Source organism: Vidua chalybeata, chromosome 6 (assembly GCF_026979565.1).
Source record: "Vidua chalybeata isolate OUT-0048 chromosome 6, bVidCha1 merged haplotype, whole genome shotgun sequence".
NCBI lineage: Eukaryota > Metazoa > Chordata > Aves > Passeriformes > Viduidae > Vidua > Vidua chalybeata.
In genome coordinates this window covers 53,466,329-53,490,773 of record NC_071535.1, presented here as the reverse complement: position 1 = coordinate 53,490,773, position 24,445 = coordinate 53,466,329, and the positions used below count along the sequence as shown (strand labels likewise).

At 41.1% G+C, this 24,445-nt stretch overlaps 1 protein-coding gene across 5 annotated transcripts in view; it reads left to right on the top strand.

Annotated features, from left to right (window-relative positions):
• The window catches only part of NAV2 (neuron navigator 2), a 371,538-nt gene extending 357,233 nt beyond the window's left edge, over window positions 1-14,305 (top strand). For all 5 annotated transcript variants that reach the window (XM_053946235.1, XM_053946233.1, XM_053946234.1 and 2 more), the window contains 12 exons: window positions 1,696-1,849; window positions 2,307-2,466; window positions 2,937-3,037; window positions 4,353-4,448; window positions 4,598-4,766; window positions 6,484-6,719; window positions 7,866-8,020; window positions 8,486-8,557; window positions 9,035-9,231; window positions 9,428-9,546; window positions 12,689-12,892; window positions 13,222-14,305. In XM_053946235.1, the coding sequence (XP_053802210.1) occupies window positions 1,696-1,849; window positions 2,307-2,466; window positions 2,937-3,037; window positions 4,353-4,448; window positions 4,598-4,766; window positions 6,484-6,719; window positions 7,866-8,020; window positions 8,486-8,557; window positions 9,035-9,231; window positions 9,428-9,546; window positions 12,689-12,892; window positions 13,222-13,347 (1,789 nt within the window). In that variant the 3' untranslated portion in view covers window positions 13,348-14,305. The remainder of the gene's footprint in view (window positions 1-1,695; window positions 1,850-2,306; window positions 2,467-2,936; window positions 3,038-4,352; window positions 4,449-4,597; window positions 4,767-6,483; window positions 6,720-7,865; window positions 8,021-8,485; window positions 8,558-9,034; window positions 9,232-9,427; window positions 9,547-12,688; window positions 12,893-13,221) is intronic.
• Window positions 14,306-24,445: the final 10,140 nt, after the last annotated feature.

Here is a 24,445-nt window from a genome sequence, read left to right as displayed (position 1 = left end):
CCAGAAAGCCAAAAATCATTGCGTCAGTAGTGAAGTGTAAATATTTCATTGAGTTGCTCTCTCAGCAGAATGTACTGAGTATCAAGAATATTTATAACCAGGGTGACCTTGAGGTGACAAATTAATTGAATCTCTTGCTGTTAATTAAACAAACCAGGTCAAATCTGGGATTTTGTTTCTCTTGTCTAAAAATAGCACATATTGTATTAATCTGCCGTGATATGTTCCCAATTCTATTGACAAATTCAGATAAAGGAAAGGAAATCAGACACTGTGGTTTAGTGATACAGATGAACTCATCTAACTGCTTGTGCCTGGTAGATGGAGATGATCCATTCCTCTTTCCTTCTGTAGCTCCCCAGCCACCTCTGCCTGGTCCTTTCCACAGCCACCTGTGAAATAAAGTTTAACAATTCCCTTGCCATGCTGTTTTGAGTATGAGCTCACATTTTAGAATGTACATGGAAAATTTAGTAAAACAGCTTTTATGTTAAATCCATCAGTAGCTTTGTCACTTGAGCAGGATAAATAAATACAGAAAGTTGTAACAGGCAGTATTGTGAAGCCTGTATTTAGCAGACAGCCTCCTGACCTTGGGAGGTCATGCAGAGCTTCCAGCCTGATTTCAGAACAAATGCATTGGAGTAGTTCCTCTCCACTTGTTTTCACATGAAGAGGTGATAACAATAGCAATAGTTTCCAGCTGTATAACAGTGATGAAATGTCAGTAGCAGAAGATAATCCCCCATGATCTTTGTTTCAAAGCTTGTTCTGTCTCTTGAGCCTAACTCAGTGTGTTTCTGGTGACTACAGCAAGTTTTTGCTTTACAACTCTCAGGCCAGAAAATAGTCAAATTATGATCTCATCTGTCATCAGCCACCCAATGCTATGTGGGTACATCTCACCTTGCTATGGAAGCCAAAAAGATAAACATGAACAAAGAGTAAATATGTGAACTGGGGGAAGATAGAGCACAAGTAAAACTGGTGTGTTTTGGCTAATTGACTTTTTGGTAGGGAAAACCCATGAAACTGATTTAGGGAAAGACATGTTAGGTAAAATCTCCCTTAAATTATGCAGCTGTGTGGTTGATCTTTATACAGATACAGTTACAAATGTGCTGAAATGTTGTTACTCACTCAGATTTTTTTTTTTTTTTTTGTGGGTGGAGGGAAGAAAAATGCCTCTGAAAACTTTTTCAGCGTAAGTTCTTTAAAGCGAGCAGGAATTTATCATGCTTGAATAGGTGTAGAGTTCCAAAGCCCTCCAGAGCAGTTTAGGGAAACCCAGCTGTGCACACCTGGTGAGCTTTAAATCTGTCTGTGAACTCATCAATCTCCAACCAACTGCTGTTAAATGCCTGCACCCCCTTAATTTATTTAGATTTTGGCTTTAGAAGTTTTCCTTTATAGCAACTACCGTAAAAAAAATGAAGACTATCCAATAGTAGATGATTTCAGAGAATTCTGTTTCAGATGCTGATTAAAAGAAAATAACCCTCAGACATCTTTGTTTCATCAGACTCTAAATTTCCATGGCCTGTTTAATATCTGATTTATGGCATCACTAATTCAATAAGCCAAAACTGCTACCTGCTTCAAGCAGAATAAAAAGAATAATTCCTCTTCTGCTAATAAATGCTGGAGAAGCAGCAGGAGGAGAGGAACGAGCGTGTGTTTGTCGGTGTCCTGCAGTATTTCGGAGTGCACGGACAGCGAGGCTGAGACGGTGCTGCAGCTGCGCAACGAGCTGCGGGACAAGGAGATGAAGCTGACAGACATCCGCCTGGAGGCCCTCAGCTCTGCCCACCAGCTGGACCAGCTGCGCGAGGCCATGAACAGGATGCAGGTGAGGAACAGCCACCCCACGTCCTGCAGCCTGTGCTGGTGTGGCCAGCCACCCCCACAGGACAGATCTAAGTGCTTGCTAAAGGCTGTGTTTAACCTTCACTAAAAGTCAGCTTGAACACCTGACTTAGCTGCCTTCAGCTGCAGCTGTTTTCACCCAAGACACGATTTTGGGGGACAGGATTTTGGGGACAGCATTTTGTTGCCTTCAAAATGTTTCCAGGCTCTCTGCCTTAAGGTAGTTGCATTTCAGTGTTAGTGAAGTCCCACATACTTAGGTATTTTAGGATACTTGGAAACGTTTCATAGAAAGGACATTTTAATAATTAAAATCTTTAATTAAAATGTGATGGAAACAGCATTTCTGCTAAATTGCCATTTATTCTTAAGTTTCTTATGTTGCTATCTCATAATCATGTTTTCACTGCGCCTTCTAATGTCTGACTTGTCTTTTCAAGACTGAGATTGAAAAGTTAAAAGCAGAGAATGATCGGCTGAAATCTGAAAACCACGGCAGCTGTAGCAGGGCTCAGTCTCAGGTTTCCATCTCCTCCTCTCCCAGACACTCAGTGGGTCTCTCTCAACACAGCCTGAACCTCACGGAGTCAACCAGTCTCGGTGAGTTTAATGAGAAGGGTGGTGAGGCAGGTTTTATCCTGCACTTGGAAGGCTTGGTTGGTTAGCCATGGAAAAATGAAAGCATGAGGATTATTAACAGCTGAGGTGTGGAAATATGTCACGAGCTGGCACAGAGCCTTCTTTTAAATATCATCGTAGGTCTGCTACACCCTCGGTCAGAGGTGTCCAATTATGACCTCAGCTCTGAAAAGTCATGTTTAAAGCCATTTAATGGTGCACATTTGCCAGGGGATATATCATAGGAAGGAAAATACAGAGTAACTGGCTAATAGTTTTCAATGACCTTCCCTTTTTGAGGGGGATATGTGGCGGGGAAGTCAGCCTGTTTCTTGTGTTTTACCTTGGGGCATGTGACGCCCAGACGGGTTGTGTTCGACTACAATAAACCAGAATAGTCTCCATTGTAATTGAGCTCCAGCTGTGAAGCTGTTGATGTTTCCTGTCCACAGACATGCTCTTGGATGACACTGGAGATGGCTCTGCCCGGAAAGAAGGCGGCAGGCACGTCAAAATAGTTGTCAACTTCCAGGACGAGATGAAATGGAAGGAGGTGAGTCATGTTTCATCCCCAGCTTTGAAATGTAGGTGACTTCGGAATGTGTGAGGGAACTCAAGTTTGCAAAGGACTTTCAAGATTTTCTCAGGAAAACAGTTCATTGGTGTGTTGATAGTGATAGAGAAGCCACTTGGCTACCTCCAGGTTCCTTGGAGCTGCTGAGAGGGACTGAAATGCCAGAAGCACCAATCTTATGGAAGAACTAGACAAATTCAAACTGGGAGATCTATACCATATCATTCTAGTTCAAGTTGTCCTCTCTGGCACAAGTACTCTGTTTGGAATGACATCTTTCAGATGTTTTCCATCCACAAGTACGTGAAAGAATCCTAAATACCCAAACAAATTGCAAATATTTTAAAGTTGCATCCTGTCTCATGTGTTTAACGTACTACATGCATGAATGTATTACACAGTTCTTGCCAAGCAATGGCCTTGCTATCTCACATTTTTGAGCACCTGTAAAAGTGTGTTTAAGAAGTAACTTCATGTCTCCCTGAGGGCTGGACAAAAATCTGAATGATCAGACATAAAATGGACTCAGCAGCTCTTTCCATTAAATACCTATTCTGCATTAATTATTACAACCGTGGATAAACAGTAAAACTGCTGCTGATTGACTGCAATCACAGCAAGTTTTAGTAACACTTCAAATCTTATGATAGAAATTAGTTTTCTCTTCAATTAATGCTTCACAGTGAGTGCAGCTGTAGAAAAGCAGAAAAATTATATTTATTCTGATTTCTTTTATCTTCCTTAAAAATAACTTAAAAACACAAAATGCTGTGATATATCAAATATAGTATATAAATATAAAGTCTCTTTCTATATTACTAGAACCATGTATACATTAGAGCCATGTATAATTGATCTATATATATAGGTTTCTGTGCCCACAGCAGAATTTCTAAAAATAAATAGCATAAACCTTGCAAATGTAGCATCTTTGATTGTGAAGTCGTGGAAGAATGAACTTGACATCTACTTTTCTGTCTACAATATTCCTAAGAGACTTCCTGTCTCTTTGCTAAACTGTAATCCTCTCAGAGATTTTTGAATTGTTCATGGATTGATTAATAAATACCTTTAACTTAACATCGCAGCCACCTGAGTATCGTTTAGATTTGTGACTCCAACACTGTAGAAAATGTTTACCGTGTGAAAAGAATTCCACATGCTATTCAGAATTCACCATATAGAGTAGTAAGGATGCACCATTATTTAGAAGTAAAAGGGGAAGGGGCAGGGAAGCCAGCATTTTAATTACATTAACCACACTTGTCTGATAGAGTTATTCCTGTACCTGTAGGATTCCAGGCCTCGCACCTTCCTCATAGGCTGCATTGGAGTCAGTGGGAAGACCAAGTGGGATGTTCTGGATGGGGTTGTAAGACGCCTGTTTAAGGTCAGTGGGTACAAAATGCTGCGAGCTCGAGTTCTCCTGGGGGGTTCTGATGGTACCAGGCTGTATTTAACTTTGTGCATTAAGCACTGTCACAGCAGAGAGCAAACTCCCAGTGCTGCCTGACTTCCCGTGTCCCTTTCCCATCCCAGGAGTACATCATCCACGTGGATCCCGTGAGCCAGCTGGGGCTGAACTCAGACAGCGTTCTGGGCTACAGCATCGGGGAAATCAGGCGCACCAACAGCGCTGAGACCCCGGAGCTGCTGCCCTGTGGGTACCTGGTTGGAGAAAACAACACTATCTCAGTTACCATCAAAGGTAATTTCACCTGACCTGCCTGGTGGAGTTTTCACTATTGAGTTTTATCAGAGCTTGCATGTCAAGAAACTCAGAGGAGTAGAGACTTCTTATTGCGCTGCTTTTTCCTATTCCTACCCTTTATTTACTTCCTGCTATTTTCATTTGATAAAGCTAGCACTTGGGGTATGCTAAGTCTGTAATTTCAGCAAGTTTTCAACCTGTAACTCTAGGAAAAATTACACTCTCCACAGATCTTCTGTTGTCCTGGAGAAGACCTCACACCACAAGGGATGCAGTGGAGCTGTTTGAGCAGCAAAGTACTTTCCAAATGAGTCAACGTCAAATTTTCATTAGCTTTTTATCACAGCTATAGTTGTTATTTCCTTCATGCAGGGTTAAAAAAAAAATAGATCTTGACTCATTTGCTTGATTGGTCTCACTGAAGGGTCCCTCCTTAAATTCCAGGAAGGAGGGAGCCCAAATTTTACAAAACTCCTTAAAATCTGGATTTCTCAAAATGTATGGTTTTCAGAATTCCCATTGATTTCATTCTGTAATACTGATAAAAATTTAGTATTTGTGTTTCTCATTTGGTTTCTCAGGGAAGAATTTTTTTATGAAAACTCTACTATGAAACTAAGCTCAGGGGTAAAACCCTCAACTGCTGCATTTTGAACATATATCAGTTTGCTCAAAGTTAGACCAGTGAAATCTGCAGACAGATGGTATTTTGAGAGCAGTGCCAAACATTCTTCAGATCAACTTTGAAATTTGACTGAAAACAGATTTTTGAATATTGGTGTAAAAACTAGGTTACCTTGTATAGCAAAGCATTCAGCAGGAAGACAAAATAAGCTGTGAAATACATCAACTTACTAAGGCTTGACATGAACCCAGGATATTCTGCTTATATAAAATGCATTGTCCAGTCACAAAGCCTAACTGAAATATTGCATAAGGTCTAACTGTGTCTGTAAAGCTGCAGTTTGAGTTTATATTTAACTTGCACTGACTCGACTTGTGCCTTGAAGGTTCATAAGTGATAACAGTTTTCAATAAAATAGAAATGTATTTAATCAATTTATGGAAAATCACTTGCATATACCTTTGAGATATAAAGCTGCCTATATAAATATTTAATATTCCAAGTAACCACTGAGGTGCAAACATTTCTCTGGGTGATCTGCCAACTTCCCTTCCTGCTGTTTATTTTGAAGCACTGTGTATTTTCCCTAAGCCAATTCTGCCTAAAGTGACTGCTGACATGGCATAAATGCTTATCAGTAGGAGTTTTCTGTTAGAGGAGATAACTATCGGCATACAGAGGAGGAGTTTAATTACAAGCATTTGGGAAAGTAGGGGGAGTTGATGATAGCTGGGTTTTTTCTTTGTCTAGTGATCCAAAAGTAAACAGGTACATTCAGGGTGAATGCGTGGTGAAATGCTGTAAATGGATGGCTTGTGCATGAAAAGTGTGGCCTGGAATCCTTTGGTGTGGCAGCTTCCAAAGGGCCTTAGGGATGCAGCTGAGGACTTAAACAGGCTGCAGGAGGATCCAGTCTAAGCCCACGGGTCACCCCTGCACTTTTTTTCCAGCTTTATGTGTGCCTCTCTCAACCACAAGGGATACTGGGGTGGGGAAGGGGTTTAGCTCTGAAGTGAAGAGCAGCTTGATCAGGTCCATTTGGACAAAAACTGGAAATCCACCTAAGAGAGGCCTGTTTCCCTGCTGCAGGTATCTGTGAGAACAGCCTGGACGGGCTGGTGTTTGAGTCGCTGATCCCCAAGCCCATCCTGCAGCGCTACGTGTCCCTGCTGATGGAGCACAGGAGGATCATCCTGTCTGGCCCCAGTGGCACGGGCAAAACTTACCTGGCCAACCGCCTGTCTGAGTACATGGTGCTCAGGGAGGGCAGGGAGCTGGCCGAGGGCATCATCGCCACCTTCAACGTCGACCACAAATCCAGCAAGGTGAGCATGCACAAACCCTCCTTGCACAGCCACAAGTCCAAAATGAGAGACCTTTCATAATCTGTCATTTTGAACTCAGCTTCATTTTCAAAGCATTATGTTTATCCTGAAGGAAACAATACTTAAAGGTTTTCATATTCACCTGATTATGGGTCTGGAACAGCAGGCTTCCAGGTGTGTATTTAAACACCTAAAGGTGTCACAATTTTCAAATGTTTAGGAGCCTGAGAATTGCCCAGGAAGTTAAACACCTGCATAAAATTCCCAGAGACTTGAGCAATCCCTATTGCATGTGGGCACTTTTCCCAAAACCCTCAAATGCATCTCCAGGCTGTCAGGAGCTTCTGCAGCTGCAGGTATCAGCAGTTGTAATCGTGTGCTGGGTTTGGAGGGGCTGTTGTGCAGACACATTCCTGGGCAGGTAAGGCGTGTCTTTGCTTTTTTGTGTGCTGCTGGTTTTGCTGAATACACTTCCAGTGATCATCTAGATTAAAGAGAAGGAAAAAAAAAAACTGTGTATTTGATGGCCTTCGGCATATTTTCCTCTGGAAGAAAAGGATGGTTGAAATTGTGGTTCAGCCACTGGTATGATTTCAGACGTGCTTTAAAGCTGCTGAGAGCATTTCAACCAGTCAGCAGCAGCACCAAAAGCTCGTCCTTCTTTCCAGCATTACTGAAGGCGTCCAAATTTGGCCTCTGATGAGGGATGGTTTGTTCTAGATTAATTTTGTCATCTGTATTTTGATGGAAACACAGTTGCAAGATGATACAACAAATCTAGCTGGAATGCAGAATTTGGTTTGGTATGGTTGATCAAGTTCCTGAAAAGAAACAAAAATATGTTTTAGACCTCTTAGGTCTGATATTGATGAATAAAAAACACAAACTAAATTACAAAATATTACCCCTCTTTAAGCCCTTGTCTCACATAGGATTTCTGGCACAGTCTCTGAGTCGTCAGCATAAGCTACAAAAGAGAAAGAAAACCACATCTTGTGTTTTCTCATAGAAAATGTGTGATTTGTTAGATATCAGACTCTTTTGCTTTAGATTTTGTTACCGAGCTTATTTACCTTAATTGATTTTTTTAAGAAATGTGAAGAAAAAAAATTTTTTTTGCTTCTCTTCCTTATATCTGCTTTGCAGGAACTCCGCCAGTACCTGTCCAACCTGGCAGACCAGTGCAACAGTGAAAATAATGCTGTGGATATGCCTCTTGTCATCATTTTGGATAATTTGCACCATGTTAGCTCCCTAGGAGAGATCTTTAATGGACTCCTAAACTGCAAGTACCACAAATGGTAAAGAAATAGTATCAGAACACATTGCAAATGTTAATCCTGTACTCAGAACACTGCTCCTGCAAAATCCAATCACACAAAACCAAAGTCTGCATTAATTTAGTAATGTGGAGGAAGATGACCAAGTTGTCCATATTGTGGACAGTGCTTCAGAGGGATCTTTTTCCTTCATAAAATTATCCATTTTTCTGAAATAAGTAATTTAAAAGTAGTTGTATTTGCTTCATGATGTAGATCATTAGTAGTAAAACCCCATTTGTAGTGAAAGGTCCTGTTTTGGGACTTCTGGTTTACTTCCAGAATTTGATGTTCACAGAATCTCAGTAGAGAATTTGGTGATAAGTAACTACAAAACCTTTGACAAAAGAGTTTTGAATGACCTTTTTTAATGTTCAGGTTTTACTTAAAACTTGTTTTTTGAAGTTCGCAAGTTTGATTTGCTTGATTTTTTTTTTCTCCCAATAGTCCGTATATTATTGGCACAATGAACCAAGCCACCTCCTCCACACCTAATCTTCAACTTCACCATAATTTCAGGTACTGTTTATTCATGTTTCTCATTTGTGTTTGTGGGCTGGAAAAGGAGTAATGGTTACTGAGTCACTTGAAATTGTTCTTATCAGCTGAAATAGCAAAGTGAGAGAGAAATGCCATTTGCTCCTGGTTGTTGCCCTGACATGTTCAGCTTGGTTATGGTGCTGTCATTAAAGGAACTGGGGTCATAAAACTTTTATTTCATAGAGGATTGTTAAGATATTTGGTTTTCTAACAGATTTTCAGTACGACAATATTTAGGCAAAGCAGATTAATGAGAAATCAGCTGAAACAATGCACAACAAATATCGGCTCATCTAGTGAAATATTCCAAAGTAACTTCTGCTGAAAAACATGTATGACTGGAATAGCCCATTTTGATCCTGATAATCTGGGAATAAGAAGAGAAATGTAGTCAGGAATAGTTACACTTAGTAGCATGGAAGAGAAATAATGTCCATTTCTGCTGTTGTGCCATAGATGGGTGCTGTGTGCAAACCACACTGAGCCAGTCAAAGGCTTTCTCGGCCGTTTCCTGAGAAGAAAACTGATTGAAACAGAGATCAGTGGCAGGATGAGGAATGCAGAGCTGGTTAAGATTATTGATTGGATTCCCAAGGTCTGGCAACATCTGAACAAATTCTTGGAGGCTCACAGCTCCTCTGATGTTACTATTGGTAAGTACTCTGCCCAGGCATGTGTAAATATACGTATTTTATTTCCTTGTATATCAGGCATATCTTTGTATACTTCCTTGTGCTGTGTCATGTAAAAAAGGCATTCTTTAAAACCCTACTTTTAGATGTCATCACCCTATTTTTTATATTTATTGTGCTTGTGATTTGAGTGTAATATCTGAATTTCTCTCTCCAGGTCCACGGCTCTTCCTTTCCTGTCCAATAGATGTAGATGGTTCTAGAGTTTGGTTCACTGACTTGTGGAACTACTCCATCATTCCATATCTTCTGGAGGCAGTAAGAGAAGGGCTACAGGTGAGCAGGCAAAGGGAAAAATCATAGGTCTAGAATGGCATCTGTTCAAAAGACAGCAAAACTCAGCAGTGGCAACATTTTCTGTAGATACAACCTTGCATGTTGAATATCTGCATGTCTGTGAAAATGTAACCAGAATTGTCAATAATCTCAGGCAGAATTAGTCTCTTCAAGCACTTTTGAAATAGAGAGTAGAAGAAGTGAAGTGATTAGATGCCAAACTGCTGATGTTTGCAGTGGGGGGAGTTAGACATACAAATAGCTTTCAATACTGAGTTCCAGAAGCACACCTTAAAATTATCCTGTGCAGCAGAAAAATATGCTTGTCATCATTAACTTTGTTACACAGGATTTTCCTTTGGAAATCAAATCTTTCAGCATAGGAACAAAGCTTTGCATGGAGAGAATGTTTACATGAGTGATAGGAGCAGTATCAGTGACATTTTGATACTTCTCAGTATATAAGATGATTTTTTTAGTAGATTCCTTCATAATTCTTTCAGAGGATGAAGTTAAATCATCATTGATTGTCTGTGTTTAGTAATTGATTAATAATCTGGCAATTTGGAATAGTTTTTGGTGTCTGTATGATTATGAAGCTTGTTGGAATCAGGAGGAGGGTTCAGCAGAGAATTGCTATGGACTTGCCATCTAGGTACGGAAAAAAAGGAGGTTTTTTAATAACCAGCTCTTTGTTCACAGAATAAACCCAGCAGCACCTACTTTAAAATATGGTTTAGAACTAAGTTTTTACTAATGGCTTCTTAAAAAATCGTGAAATACTTGGATTCTCCAAGTTTTGGGTACAATTTGGGCAGCTGCCGTTTGAAATTTGTCAGTACTTGGAGACCTCATTCTCTTTGGAATTGTGGTAGACTCTTAGACATAAGGAAAACAATAGGTCCTGGAGTACAAAACACACTCAGGAACTTTGCCAGAAATAGAACAGGAGAACCATTTTACATGAAACTTGTTTTAAAGGCAGGTAATGGGAGCCAGGAATATTTCCAATCTAAAACAAGAGAAATGAGAGCAGGTGATTTTGCTTGCTCTTGAAATGGAGAAAACTGATACTCACAGTAATGCATGGGCTCCTTGTACTGGGTTTTGGAGCTCTCATGTCATTAATCAGTATGTGTGGAAAGCATTGAAAAATTAGTAATGGAAGTGGAGAGAGAGCAATTGATAAAACCATCCTTTTGCTTCCTTGTTCTGCCCAGTATCTCCATCTTTTAGTGTATTTGAGTGGTTTGTGTTCCAGGTGTAAGGACTTCAGTTTCTCACTGTGCTTTAGATTCTTTATCCCCTTCAGCCCCATTTCCCCAGATTGCACTAATTCATCCCTATTTAAATAAGTTCTCTTTTGTTTGGTTGATGGATAAGAAAATGCACTTTAGTACTTGAAGAGTAGCCAGAGTGGTGCTAATAAACAAGCTAATGCTAGAAAGGTGGGTTTCATCTGGGGCTATTTTCTGTTCCTCACGCCCACAAAGAGAGCACATCTTCTTTCCTGAAATTGCCTGCCAGAAAGGAAAGGTGGACTCCTAATTTTGCTCTGATCTCTGTGGATCTGCTCTCAGCTATTTTTATATTTCTTTTTCTCATTTAGAGAATTATTTTGGATCAAATACAAACAAGCCAAATGAATCCTTATAATAATTGCTCCCATGGGAGCTGACTTGTTTTTGTCTTCAAAACAGGGACATGAAAATTAGAAGGTTGTGTAAGACCAAGTTCTTCCTTCTTGGTGTATCAGTACAGAATGTAGCACCAGCAAAAAGAGGACCCAGAGTCCCTGTGGTTTCCTGCCACTGTCACTCATACTCCAGTGATTTTTCTTTCATGCTTTGTGGAGCAACCTGTTCCATCCTTGTCCCATGACTTGCTCCCTAGAAAATGTGCCAGTGGGAGGGGTGGACAGACCTGGTTGCCATGGAAGAGGGTCATGAGTCATTTAGTCTCTCCTGAGCTCAGATCCACTCAGAGTTTTGCAGGAGAAAAGATGTGAAAAATACAAAATCCTTGCCACTTACCAAATGACATGTATCACTGTAAATTTGAGAACAAGGTTAAAACAGGAAATCTGGTTTGCCACATCTTGAAGCTGGGAAGATAAGGTAGCAGGGCTGAAGGATGAAGGGTCCGGGCTGTGGAGGAGGCTCTGTTTCAGATTGCCTAGCACCATCTGCTGGCACCTCTGCTCCCTCCTGCTTCACAGCACACCAATGGTTGGTATTCACAGCACTGTAATACTTTGTGCATGCAAAATCTAAACCCACAAAAAACATACCACGGAGAAATAGTATTGAGGAAAGGGAGATAGTCCTAGATCCATCAGAGAGCTGGTAAATTTCTTTGCTAGACCATTGTTTTTACCCTTGTGCAGGGGGATAAAGGAAGGGGACAGTGACAAAACGTCAGAGACAAACTCCAGTTGCTGAAGGATGTTGATGGTGATATTTATAAAGTAGAAATAAATGTTTTAAAGCAACTTGTAGTTGTATTTATGCTTTTGGAAGTCATGAGGCATTCAAATGAATGTGTTGTCTAGCTAAGGCAAATGGAATAGAACAGGGAGAATATGTTTGGATTCAGTAGTGCAGTCTGTTCCATCCAGAAAAAATGTTTTTGGAGCAGACTTTGCCTACTTAGGAGCCTGAGCATGGACGAATGCTGCTGGTGCTTTTTCTTGGTTGAATACGAAAAAAATTTGACTTGAAAGCTTTATGCCTTGACATCCGTCACTCTTGCCTGATGACAGATCTCATGTTTCCTCCTCCACATTCCATGGATGGCAGTTTGTAAGGCACCTGCCAGTGCAATCCAGATGTCAGCACTGATGGCTTCTTTTGTGTGCTGACGTTGTTTAAGTTGACTTAATTAGGTGATGTTATTTTCAGGCATTTCTTCCTTCAGCTGGTGCCAAGAGAAGGGCACTGCAATCTTGGAGAAGGTGGTCTGCTCCTTCCAAATCAGTGCCATGACAAAAGGTTTTGTGTGTGTTTAGGGTAAGGAAACTCTCACGTTCAGCCGTGCTTGCAAAGTGTTTCCTGCAGCCCAAGAACCAAGGCACGTTCATTTTTGCTCAGTAGTCGGTGGATGAGATGGTTGGAATATTTGACATGGTTTTGTGCTCTTTCAGTTGTATGGGAGGAGAGCGCCCTGGGAGGATCCTGCCAAGTGGGTCATGGACACCTACCCCTGGGCAGCCAGCCCCCAGCACCACGAGTGGCCTCCTCTGCTCCAGCTGCGGCCCGAGGATGTGGGCTTTGATGGCTACTCCGTGTCCCGGGAAGGCTCCACCAGCAAACAAGTTCCAGTGAGTGATGCTGAAGGAGATCCTCTGGTAAGCTCTCATTTCTTAACAGCAGAACTGTTTCATTTGCCTTGATTCTAGGGATTAGAAACAGGAACTGGTCTGTGGCTGTAGACTAAATCCCTTCAGTCATCTCATTTTCTCCTTTACTGGAAAAGCTGCATTTTACCAGTAACTTGAATGCTGCTATGATTTACAGTCAATACCTCTGTTCTGAGTCTCAGTGTTATTGACCCTGCTTGTTTCTCCCTTTCCTTCCTTGCGCACTGGCAAAGCGAACACCGCTGTAGCTGTCACATGGAGTTTATGTTGTTCCTACCTCAAAATACAAATAATCATGAACTTCCTTGCCTCTGCAGATGAACATGCTAATGAGACTGCAGGAGGCAGCCAACTACTCCAGTCCCCAGAGTTATGACAGCGACTCCAACAGCAACAGCCATCACGATGACATCCTGGATTCCTCTCTGGAGTCAACATTGTGATCTCCCTCAGACAGAAGTTGTTTCCACTTGGCAAGAGCCCTGATCACAGACTGATGAAAAGAATATGTTCCTGGGCTGGAATCTCAGTATTAAGAGCTGCAAGAACAAGACACTTGGAGCAATCTTGAACCTGGGTGCAGGCAACCCAAGTGACCTTTCTATTGTTTTTATTTTGGCGATGATGAGAACTGCACTACTTCTTTGTTTCCTTCTTTTTAGTTGCTGTAAGCTCTCATGCCTAAGATCCTGAAGATATTAAAAATAGTCATCATTACTAAGTCGAAGGGACTGGGGTGGGGGGCAACGTCACAGCTGTGAAGCAAATAGCTTTGTGCCATGTGCTGTCTGGAAAGAGAGGGGAGAGGGAATATTTGCCTATGCTGCTTCTGACCAAACACATTTACGTGAGGGCTGGACTATTACAAATCAGCTTTGTGGGTTAAACTCAGCTTCATATATTTCTGGTGCTATAAAAATATCGCTTGCCTCTATAATAATACTCAATGAAGGCAAAGCTGCAAAACAGGAAAGTTTGAATAAATATTAAAAAAAGAGAAAAGGAGAAAAAGAAACTAAAACAAAAAGCGCTGCTCTCCTTGCCAGTCTGAGACCTTGGCTTTCTTTCATTGTGTGTTTATAAAGATTATATATATATAAATAGGAATATATAAAAATATATATACAGTCTGAATCTGAACAAATCAGGTTTTTTTCAAACACTGTGTAGCAATCACTCCTGCTACAAGTGAAAGATCAGGTAGCCTTTTGCTAGTCAGGGCCCAATTCTCTTCCCACTTACATCTACACCACCAGCTGGACTGACTTCTGTGGCATTTACACCCCACTAATCCACCCTGAAGAGAGGGGGCTTCCCACCTTCACAGAAGTCAGTGGCAGGGCTGTGCCCCATGGAGTCCTACAGCTCCAGAGGACCCTTGGCAGTGCACAGGTATGGTGAGCTCTGTTGGGTTCTGTTTGGGTTCTGTTCCGAGGTTTTTCTCCAATCAACACAACCATAAGGGGGTAAATTAAAATTCAGCTCTGTGGCATTCCAGTGCTACTCTGGTGACAATACTTACTTCCATGACTTTTCTTTTTAATTGCAAAAAAAAAAAAAAAAAAAAAAAAAAAAAAGCATTTCAGCAGTATTCCAGTATTCAGGTCTGGAAAAAAAAGATAAGGTACTGAGTACTGCATCTTTTGAGTTTAGCTGTGCCATGCTTTTGAGTTGTGGCAGAGCTGTGAACCTGGTTTGGTTTCTCCTCCTCTGTGAACGCACACACCTACACGATCAGTGTTAAGGCTTGTACTTGTGTTGGGGAATAAGAACACCTCCCAAAGAGTTGCACTTTCCTGGTGACACCACCACCCCCAGCATGTCAGCTGTACCTCAGCCAACACCTCACTCCTCAGGAGGGGTTTGTACGAGCCTTTCCAGCTCTCCTCTGGTGCTGACTTTTAAAAGCGATGCCTTATTTTGTACTAATTGTGTTTGATTAAATTAGTGCTGTATATTATGGGATTTTATTTAAAGAAACAGGGCTAAAGTCATCTCTTTAAATATCATAAGTTGCTGTGAATATTGTTTGTATGAGATACTAGAATTTGTTTAAATGTGACAAAAAAAGGAGAGAAATGAGATCATGTTTCAGGTTCATATCAATCCCCAGCTAATAAATCACTGAAGAGCTGTTTTATCCATGCAGGAGGGACAAAAGAAGCTTTTCAACTCTAATAAATTACAGGAATATGCTGTTTTTTCAATGTACAGAAAGAAATCTTATTACAAACACTTTTTCAAGAGCTTGTGGGTTTAAAGGAACATAACAAACAAGTTCATGCTTCTGTGGCTCAGCTTGAGAAGATGGTTTTATTATACCTCATGACTTTCTGTAATATAACTACTTTGTCTTACTAAGCTGGTCTTGAATCTGCTCCTGTTACAACTTTTAAGTGCTGATGACTTTTTTTTTTTAAGAAAAATATTGTAAAAGGAAAAATTTAAATATTTTAATGATGGAGAGAAGAGCTTGTTGTTGTTACTGTTTTAACCTTATGAACTCTGATTTCATTATTTCACTGAATAGAATAACAAAGGTTACTCAGCCAATTTTCCTAATCCAGTTCTTGGTACTGTAAAAAATGGGTTAGATCTGTATGGAATCAAATCCATAGCATGCTGATGATGAGTTTGAGAAAAGTTAATTTTTCCAGTAGTCTTGACAATTCTGCTTCCCAGCACTGACTTTACCTGCTACTACTGTGAATTTTGGTACCTAATCCCCCAACTGAATCCATGCAGACAGAGCATGTGCCTGTAAAAAAAATCCAGTTGCAGGGCTAGGGCTTTAAATGGACTTGATATCCTAGAAAATGTCTCAGTTGACCTTTAACTGAGTGCTAAAAGACATGTTTAAAGTAGTGTTTTATTTGTGGGGAACGGGGTATTTTTTTTTCTCATGTTTAATCCTGTGCTTAAGCTCAGGAAGAAATTTCTATTATCTCATCTTTTTTATTGACACTAGCTTGACTTAAAGTGAGATAGGCAATTTTGAATAGGCTAGTCATTCTGAGCATCACAATATTCCGTGTCTTTTCTGAAACTTTGGGAAGCAGGGTTACCTGTTGTGCACACATCTTAGTTTTTTATCAAGACTTTTCATAGATTAAGTCTTTCTTTATGTGACTTTCTTCTCATTTAAGACTTTTTCAAAACACTTCCTTTTTTTTTTCCTTTTTTCTCCTCCTTACAAAGTTGGCTTGTTTAAAAGAAATATCAACAAGAAATGCAAGATTCTATGCAACATTCGTGTTGAGTTATAAATTGAGAGAATAAACCATTTTCTTTCCTTCAGAACTGCCAAGAATGATACAGGCCATAAATGAGATGTGGTTTATTTGAGGAAGGGGAGGGAGGGGGTTGGTTAGCCTTTTTGTACATTTTGAAAGAAGCAAACTTGATATTTCATTGTTGATGCTTAACTTCGATATTATGTGTATGAAATCTTGTCTAAATGTGGCAATTTTCTTTCAAGAAAAAAATAATATACAAAAACAAAGCAAAAAAAATCTTTGTTGATATTAAATGGAAGGTTGTTGTTTTGATCTAGTCATTTCCAGTGGAACAGTTTATGAAATATGTTCTATAAGATGTACATTTTTTCATTGTAACATAGAAATGTAAATATTTGATTAAAAGTGCTGCATTTTGATGAATTTTTTCTAGCCATTTTTAAAGAGAAAACTAGGAATTGAGTATTTTGTGTACGTTTATGATGTTTTCCATTTGCTCCTCTCCCTATTTAATTTTCAGTTCTCATTTAGGATTGGAATTTGTGAATGGTCTGTTTGAGATCATGCCTCCCCTTTCTCACTCTCCCCGTTTCTACCCCTTCCCCACCCTGTGTCATGGAGAATAAAGCTGATGATTGTACCAGTCTTAAATTATTCATGATTCAATAAAATTGATGCTTATTTATTCAGATTTGTGGCTTCCCAGAACTTTTTATCCCTTCCTAAGCACCATTTTATAATTTTTTATTTGCAGATCGTGGGGTTCACTCCTTTGGTTTTGTAGGCTTTATTAAGTACTTGTAAGGAGGTGCCAACAGCCCTCACCTATCCATCCAGTCTTGCCTGGAATGTTTCCAGGGGCATCTCCCACCCTTCTGGACAACCTTTGCGTTCCACACAGTATTCCAATTTTCTCTTCACCCATTTGATAGAGACATTATGGTTATACAGTAATAAATACACAGTCAGTAAAAACATGTAGGAAACTATTATCCTTCATGACAAATAAATACTCTGACTAAAAAAAAAGTTAAAGTTCTCTATTTAAAAAGGATAAATGCAAACACCTCTGCACTTAAAATCGAGGGGGTTTGGGTTTTTTTTCCTGGAGACTTACTGTCTTCATATTTCTTTTTTGACAGTTCCTTGTCCACTTATCACCTGTTTGAATGTTTAATGTTGATAGGACAGATTCACGTGTAGAAAATTTCAAAGAAAATAGAGAAGTTCTGCTGAAAACTTATGATCTGCATTCAAGTTTGTTCAATCCAAAAATGCTCTTAATGACACAGCAGTGTAAATGGTAGCTCAGAGGTGGTCTGTAGTGTGGGCATTGTCCTCCACAGCAGTTTTCCAGAGGCAGAATTGCTTTGGACATGCTCAAGCACATTTTTCTGTGTTCTGTAAATTTCCTTTGATTCACAGAATTGCATGTCCTGGACTTAGTTCTGGAAAATGCTTCAGCCATATCTTGGACAATTTTTGAATCCATACTGGACTGCCAAAATGCTTATTATCTCTCAGGAATTCTTCCCTTCTTTTCCTTTTTGGCTGCCCTGTCCCTTTCCTGCATTATTCTTTTCTCTGTTCTATGCACACTGTCTTGTACACTTATCTTGACTTTTTCTTTACCTCATCTTCTCTTTAACCTTTATTTTCCTGCTTTTTTTTGTTTCCAACATCCTATTTCATTTTATGTCCTTCCTGGATCCATCTCATCATTTCTCAGTTCCGTAAGATCAGTGCTGACTTCCTTTCTGCAGTGGAAACAGGAAATTCTCTGGAGTCATTCTATAAACTTAGTCTGCAGCCTGTGACACGTATTTACACCTTTCTTATTCCTCTGCCCTTTTCCACTGGTACTTTGGAGGAGTCGCCTCAAGAACCAGAGAGGAAATTCCTCCTGATACCCTGCAGGTGCCCCATCCTCTATTCCACACTTTCTGTCCATTTCACCACATAAATGATGCCAGGATTCTGACATTGATCTCTGTGGTAACCAATGGTTATCTGTGGTTTCCAATGTGGATGTTTAATCTGGGCTTTTGGGGGTTAGAGCAGAGCACAGCAGCTGAGGACAACTTCCATCTTTGCCCCTGGCAGTGGGGCTGACTGTAGGCAAATCCTTCCCCATCATCATCTTTGTTGGCTTAGCCACACACAGAAATGCATGTTCCCGTCTCCTTCCTCAATCATAGGATGGTTTGGGCTGGAAAGGACCTTTAGAGATCATCTAGTCCAACCCCCTGCTCAGACATCTCCTGTAAGAGCAGGCTGCTCAGTCACAGGTATTTCTGATTTGCTCCAAGGCTTGAGAGATGTTACAGGGAGTGGAGACCATGCTCTGGCTAAATATGGGTAATTCCTCCTCCAGCAAGTGCACCCATGTGGGGTTGGCCAATTAGGAAGTCTGAAGGACCTTACATGAAATGGAATCCACGGGCAGATGGGAAGAGGTTGTGCTTCCACTGAGATCCTGACTGAAAGCCCTTTGTAGACCAAGGATCTGGTGATCTGCATGTCAGGGAGCCTGAGTATGGCCAGGATGGTGCTGTGCTGCTCTGCCCTGTGCCACGACGACAGGCTGCCCTCCAGACCTGGGTTGTGATGCACAGAGCCCTTGTCCATAGGATCAGCTCAGGCCACTCTAACAGAGACATGCAGCTCCTGCTGGGCATGGGGCTGAGCCATCTGTGTGTCCTTGGCTTTGTCTAACCATGCAGCAAGAAGGTCTCATGGGTACATCCTTTCTGTTTGACAGCAGAAAGGGTTAATAGAGTTCTTTTGCTGTGAGAAAACCCCCTCCTGTAACATCTTGAATGCCCACACCTGTGGGTGGGGTGTGGCCAGGATGCTGTGTGTGGATGTTGCTCCACTGGGGGTTCTCAGCATCTAAGGGACAGAAGATTGTCTCTGCTGTTCCCATCTTGCAGTGTTCTCTCTAACAAATACCGTTTGATGCCTCCCTCACCAGACCTGAGTGCCTTTTTATCGGGATTGTGATGAACCAGCACCACCCAGTGCAAAAGAGGAGTTAGGACACAGAGCCCAAGGCCAGTGGGGAAGGAACAAGCTCATGAGCTCAGATCTGTGTGAGCCACTAAACCCCATCCACAACAGGATTTCTGACAATATTATTGCACAATTTTCAGCTTCACACTTTCTGCCAGACCACCAACCTCCAGTCCCAAATCAGTCCTGACTGTTAAACAATCTATTTCTGCACAGGAGTGCCCAAGTAATCCATGAGGATCCTGGAAAGCTCTGAGAAATGCTTCCTACTGCAGATGCTGGACGTGCTGACTCAGAACAGCCCATTGCTGGCTGGATTTAGTGCTCACAACCTACCTGATAATATTTACTTTACTGCATAACTATCAGTGGTGGCCTTGGATATAATGATAACAGCATTGTGAAGTTTCAGATCCTGCTAAGAACACTGAAGATAACTGATAGGACAAAACCCCTAGATTTCAGAAGCACTGAAACTTCCACTCCTGAAACTTCCATATGCTCAGAGCCCACCTGTGAGGGTCTGTGGGAAGCATCCATGGAGAGCACAAGCAGCTTATAAGGGCTGGGAGTTACTCAGGAACAGTCCAACCCCTACAAAGGGAGAGGGAGATAGCAGAGCAAGAGACAACCCTGGCTTAGCAGAGAGCTTTGGGATGTGTGTAAACACCAAAAAAAGATAAATACTGACCACTGGAAGGTGGCCAAATACCACCAAGGACTACAAGAACCTTGGCGGGGTATACAAAGTTGTATTTAGGAAGGCTAAGCTTAGCTGAACCTAGGAGGGGTATGAGAACCTGTCCTGTGAAGAGAGACTTAAGCAGTTGAGTCTCCTCCTGAAGAAAAACTTGTTGAGGACCTCATGGTAGGAGTTCAGTACCTAAAGGATAGCCACAAAGGAGATGGATGCTCCCTTTTCACAAGGAGCCACATGGAGAAGACAAGGAACAATGGGTACAAGTTGCACCAGGAGAGGATTTATCTTGCTACCTCAATGGCATTTTTTACAGAAAGAATAATCATTCTGTGGAACAATCTCCTCAAAGATATGGTAGAGTCCCCATTGTTGGTGGTTTTCCAAAATATGGTTGATCAGGGTAATAGTCCTCACCTAGATTCCCTTTCCCACAAAAGGCTGGACCAGAGGATCTTTCCATGTCTTCCAACCTGTGCTGTTGTATGATTTTATGAAGTATTTTAGCCCTTTGTTGGTTGCATGGGAGGGAAAATTAGGTAAAAGCAGCACACCTGGCACTTGTGCATGTCAAATAAAGGCACTCCTGTGAGGCCCCACTCTGCTGGGCTTCCCAGGCCTTAAATCCCTGTCATGTGGGTTGGGAAAGTGGTGCTGGTGTGGATTTTGGAGCTTGAAGGACATTATTTACTTGTATCAATTCAATCTTGGTTCAAAACCACAAGAGCCCTGAAGATGTCCAATTTTGTCACTTGATGTGGGCCAGCAGAAGGGATGACCTTTGCCATCCTTGCTGAGCTGTGTGCTCCTCAGGCACAGCAGCGGGGCAGCTGCAGCTGCTAGAAAAGCAAATCCAGGGAACAGATCCATTTCTGCTCTTCAGTCTGATCACTTCTGCTCCCAGCACTGGCACATGGCCAGGCTGGGGAGGGAGCACAGCCAGCAGTGAAACTGCCTTGCTGCTCCTCACAATAACAGAGCCCAGAGCTTGTTGTCAAACCCACCCTTGAACTTCCCAGCAAAGGGTTTTAAATGCTATCAGTGTTTTCCAGGACTGAACTTGGGTCTCTTCAAACCAAGCTAGTTTCCTGTAGGATGTGGGTTTAGGACTGGTTGTGGTTAATGTCCTGTCATCACCCTCAGCCTTTGCTGGTTGCTTCTGGAAACTATGGTCTTGCATCATGTGCTCTACTTAACCTCTTTAAGATTATTGCAATGTTCAAACTTTCCTGGATGAAAGGTGTTCTTCAAAAGAGATTATTTTATTTTATTTTATTTTATTTTATTTTATTTTATTTTATTTTATTTTATTTTATTTTAATTTATTTTTTACTTAACCTGCTCCCAGTAAAGGGCTGTGCAGGAACCTTGTCTGCCTGGCTGTGGCTGGGTGAAAACACTTCCCCATTTGTGCAGGGCAACTATTTTATCCCTTAAAAAACCAGCTGGTTCTACATGCTAGATGTAGAACTAGCTGGTTTCTTAATGGATAAAATAGTTGAGAATTTGCTGCCCTGAGCTCACATCACCAAAGTTAAGTCCCCCTCTCTGCCTTATCCATTCCCCAGTCTGGGAGATGTCCCTCTTGTCTCTGAGAAGGAAGAAAATACACACAAGACCTCTGGACTGCTGGGTCACTAAAAAGAGCTCTGATATCCTAAAGCAGAGGTTGTTACGGGAGTGTATTACACATGGAATTACCAGAGTTTCCAAAACTCTGGATGCTGCTAGTCATTATGGAAACCATTCCATCTCCATGAAGGCAAGAAAGGCTTTTTGTCACCTTCCCTCCTTTCCCAAAGCATACAGATGGCTGCATTAAAAATAGAGACAAAGAGAGAGTGCTGAGGGAATGGAGGGAGGCCGCCTCCAATGTTCTGGCTGTTAACAGCAAATTATGGACCATTTTGCTCTCAGAAATACACCCAAACTGAACTCCCAATGCCATGCACACCAGGACAACCCAGCTGCCACTAGATCCTCCTAATGTGACTAGTATCTATCCACATTTGAGGAAAGAGAATAAGTTTATGCCTTTGACATTAGACCTCCAAAAAGGATGGCTAGTTCTGCAGTACTTCCCTTGGTGCAGCTGTGCCACGTGAGTCATCCCATGGTAGCTGTGAGCTCTGGATTCTTCATTCAAAGTGTACAAGGGAAATGTTGGAGAAGGAGGTCCCCTTCCTGCAGCCACAGATGCAGTCTGACAGCTGTTGGTAAATAAAAACGAGCCCTTTAATTTCATATTAAGGTATCTCTGAATCTCAAATGTTTGTGCTTAGTAGTCACATAATGTTCTTTTTGCTATTAAAAAAAAAAGACTTTGAAAGGAGAAAAGAATGAAGTGTCAGCTTTATTATTGTTGCTGCCTTTAATGAAGGGATGGCACTGGTTTTGGGCTAAGAATGATTTATTGTTCAGATAAACATCAGTCTCAGAGGCTGGGAGATTTTAAAGGAGCAAGCTGTCAGCTATAGTTCAAGAGTGGTTGCAAGTTCTTTGTTATAAGACAATATATAACTTTCTAAACTAATAGATAGTTGCTACAGGGTTTATTTTGCTTTTCTAACCTATTACTTTTACTTTATTTTGCTGCACTGTGGATACTTTTGCCTAATGGGCTTCTGTTTCACATGTACACATATGCTTTTATTATAACCTCTAAATTCCTAACCTATTTCATATTATTACATTACTGCACTATAAACATTTCATCATCTTACTTAAACAGTTTCTTACTTAAGGTATAGTCTTTCTTACAACTATAGAAACATAAGTTTATGATTTTCCTAATGTCTGTGTATTGTATTTTTATATCAATCTAAGCTTCTCCTAAGGCTGCAAATTAAACTCTTCTGTGTCTGTGGAAGTTTCTAGTTTTCTGATTCCCACAGGATCAATAAATGTCACATTTTGGGTAAGGATTTTTCCCTGTTAAATGACAATTCCATTATTTTTTTCCTTTAGTACGGCTATTTGTCTAGCAGTGTAAGATGTAATAGCTCTCATGCTGAAAGAAGCAGTCTTAAGAAGTTATTTTTGATAGCATTTCTAGTGCAGAGAAAATGCAAAGAGCTGAGGGTTTAGGAAGATCAGCAGTTTCTGTTGAACAATGAATTGGGAGGGTTTTGTACAAGTAATGTTCTTATTTTGGACTTGCTCCTTTCTAGAGTGTTGAAGTGTGTGTGATGGCATCTATGCTCTCTGGAGTAGCCACTGGATTTTAAAACAAGCTGTGTTTTGAATTCATTCTGTCTTTATAAGTTACTTAACTATAGTCTTATTCTTACTGGATGTGCTGGTTTTGGCTGGGGCAGAGTAAATTTTCTTTCAGTGGCTGGTAGGGGACTGTACTTTGGATTTGTGCAGAATGCACAATAATACAGACATTAATAATAATGCTGATAACACAGAGATGTTTTAGTTATTGCTGAGCAGGGCTTGCACAGAGCCAAGGCCTCCTCTGCTTTCTGTTCTGCCTCACTGGTGAGGGAGTTGGGGGTGCCTGGGAGGGTGGGAGGAGACACAGCCAGGACAGGTGACCCCAAATGACCAAAGGGATATTCCAGACCACATGGTATCAGGCTCAGGATATAAAGTGGGGGGAAGGAGGAAGGGGAGGGAGCTGTTTGGAGTGATGATGTTTGTCTTCCCAAGTTACCATTCTGTGTGATGGGGCCCTGCTCTTCTGGGAAGGCTGAACACCTGTCTGCCTATGGGAAGCACTGAATTAATTCCTTGTTTAGCTTTTCTTTTGTGCATGGCTTTTACAAAACAACAACTCAACAAACACAAACCAAACAAGCTCTTTTGCTGTTTCACTATATTTTGTGGGATAAATACTGTCTGTGTCTTTTCCATCTCTTTTTCTATTCCACCTGTATCAAGTGTATGTTATCAATTGCTAATGGCTTCAAGGTGTCAGAGAGGTAGAAGATGAGAAATGTGACAATGTGTCCCAGCTCAGATGCATCCATTGGATACAGGTTAAAGACCTGGAACAGACTTTCTAGCAGGGGGTAGTCATGCCCTGTGCCTGGCAGTATTCAGGAGGCTTTTGCACAATGCCCTTTAATAACACTTTTAATTTTTGGCCAGCCTTGAAGCTGGACTAGATGATTTTTGTAGGTCCATTCCAAATGGAATCACTCTCTTCTTCCTTTCACACCTTCCCTTGTGGCTGTGGCAGTGAAGTGGAGGGGGAGACAGCTCTCCTCTCACAGAGGGAGATCTGTATCTGGGGGACATCTGCTGCATTTGTTTCTTTTGTTTTGGTGTGTCATGAATGGTGGGCATTAAAGATCATGGAGCAGAAAATAAATGCAATTTTGTAATGAAATCTCTGTTTCAGAAAAACTCTGCTGCCTGTAAGCAAGGCAAAACCCATTGATATTTCTGTAGTGTATAGCAGAAATGTAAAAACAAAAAGCAGGTGGGTGGTTACGGATTTGCCTGGTGTTGTAGTAATGATCCTTGGGTGGACTTGAGGTTGAAGAGTAAAATTTATTTCTTTCATTCTGTTTCTCTACCCTGTAAGAATTAATTAATTAATTACCTGCTCCCAGTGTATAAGCTGTAGTATCCTAGTGATGTCTG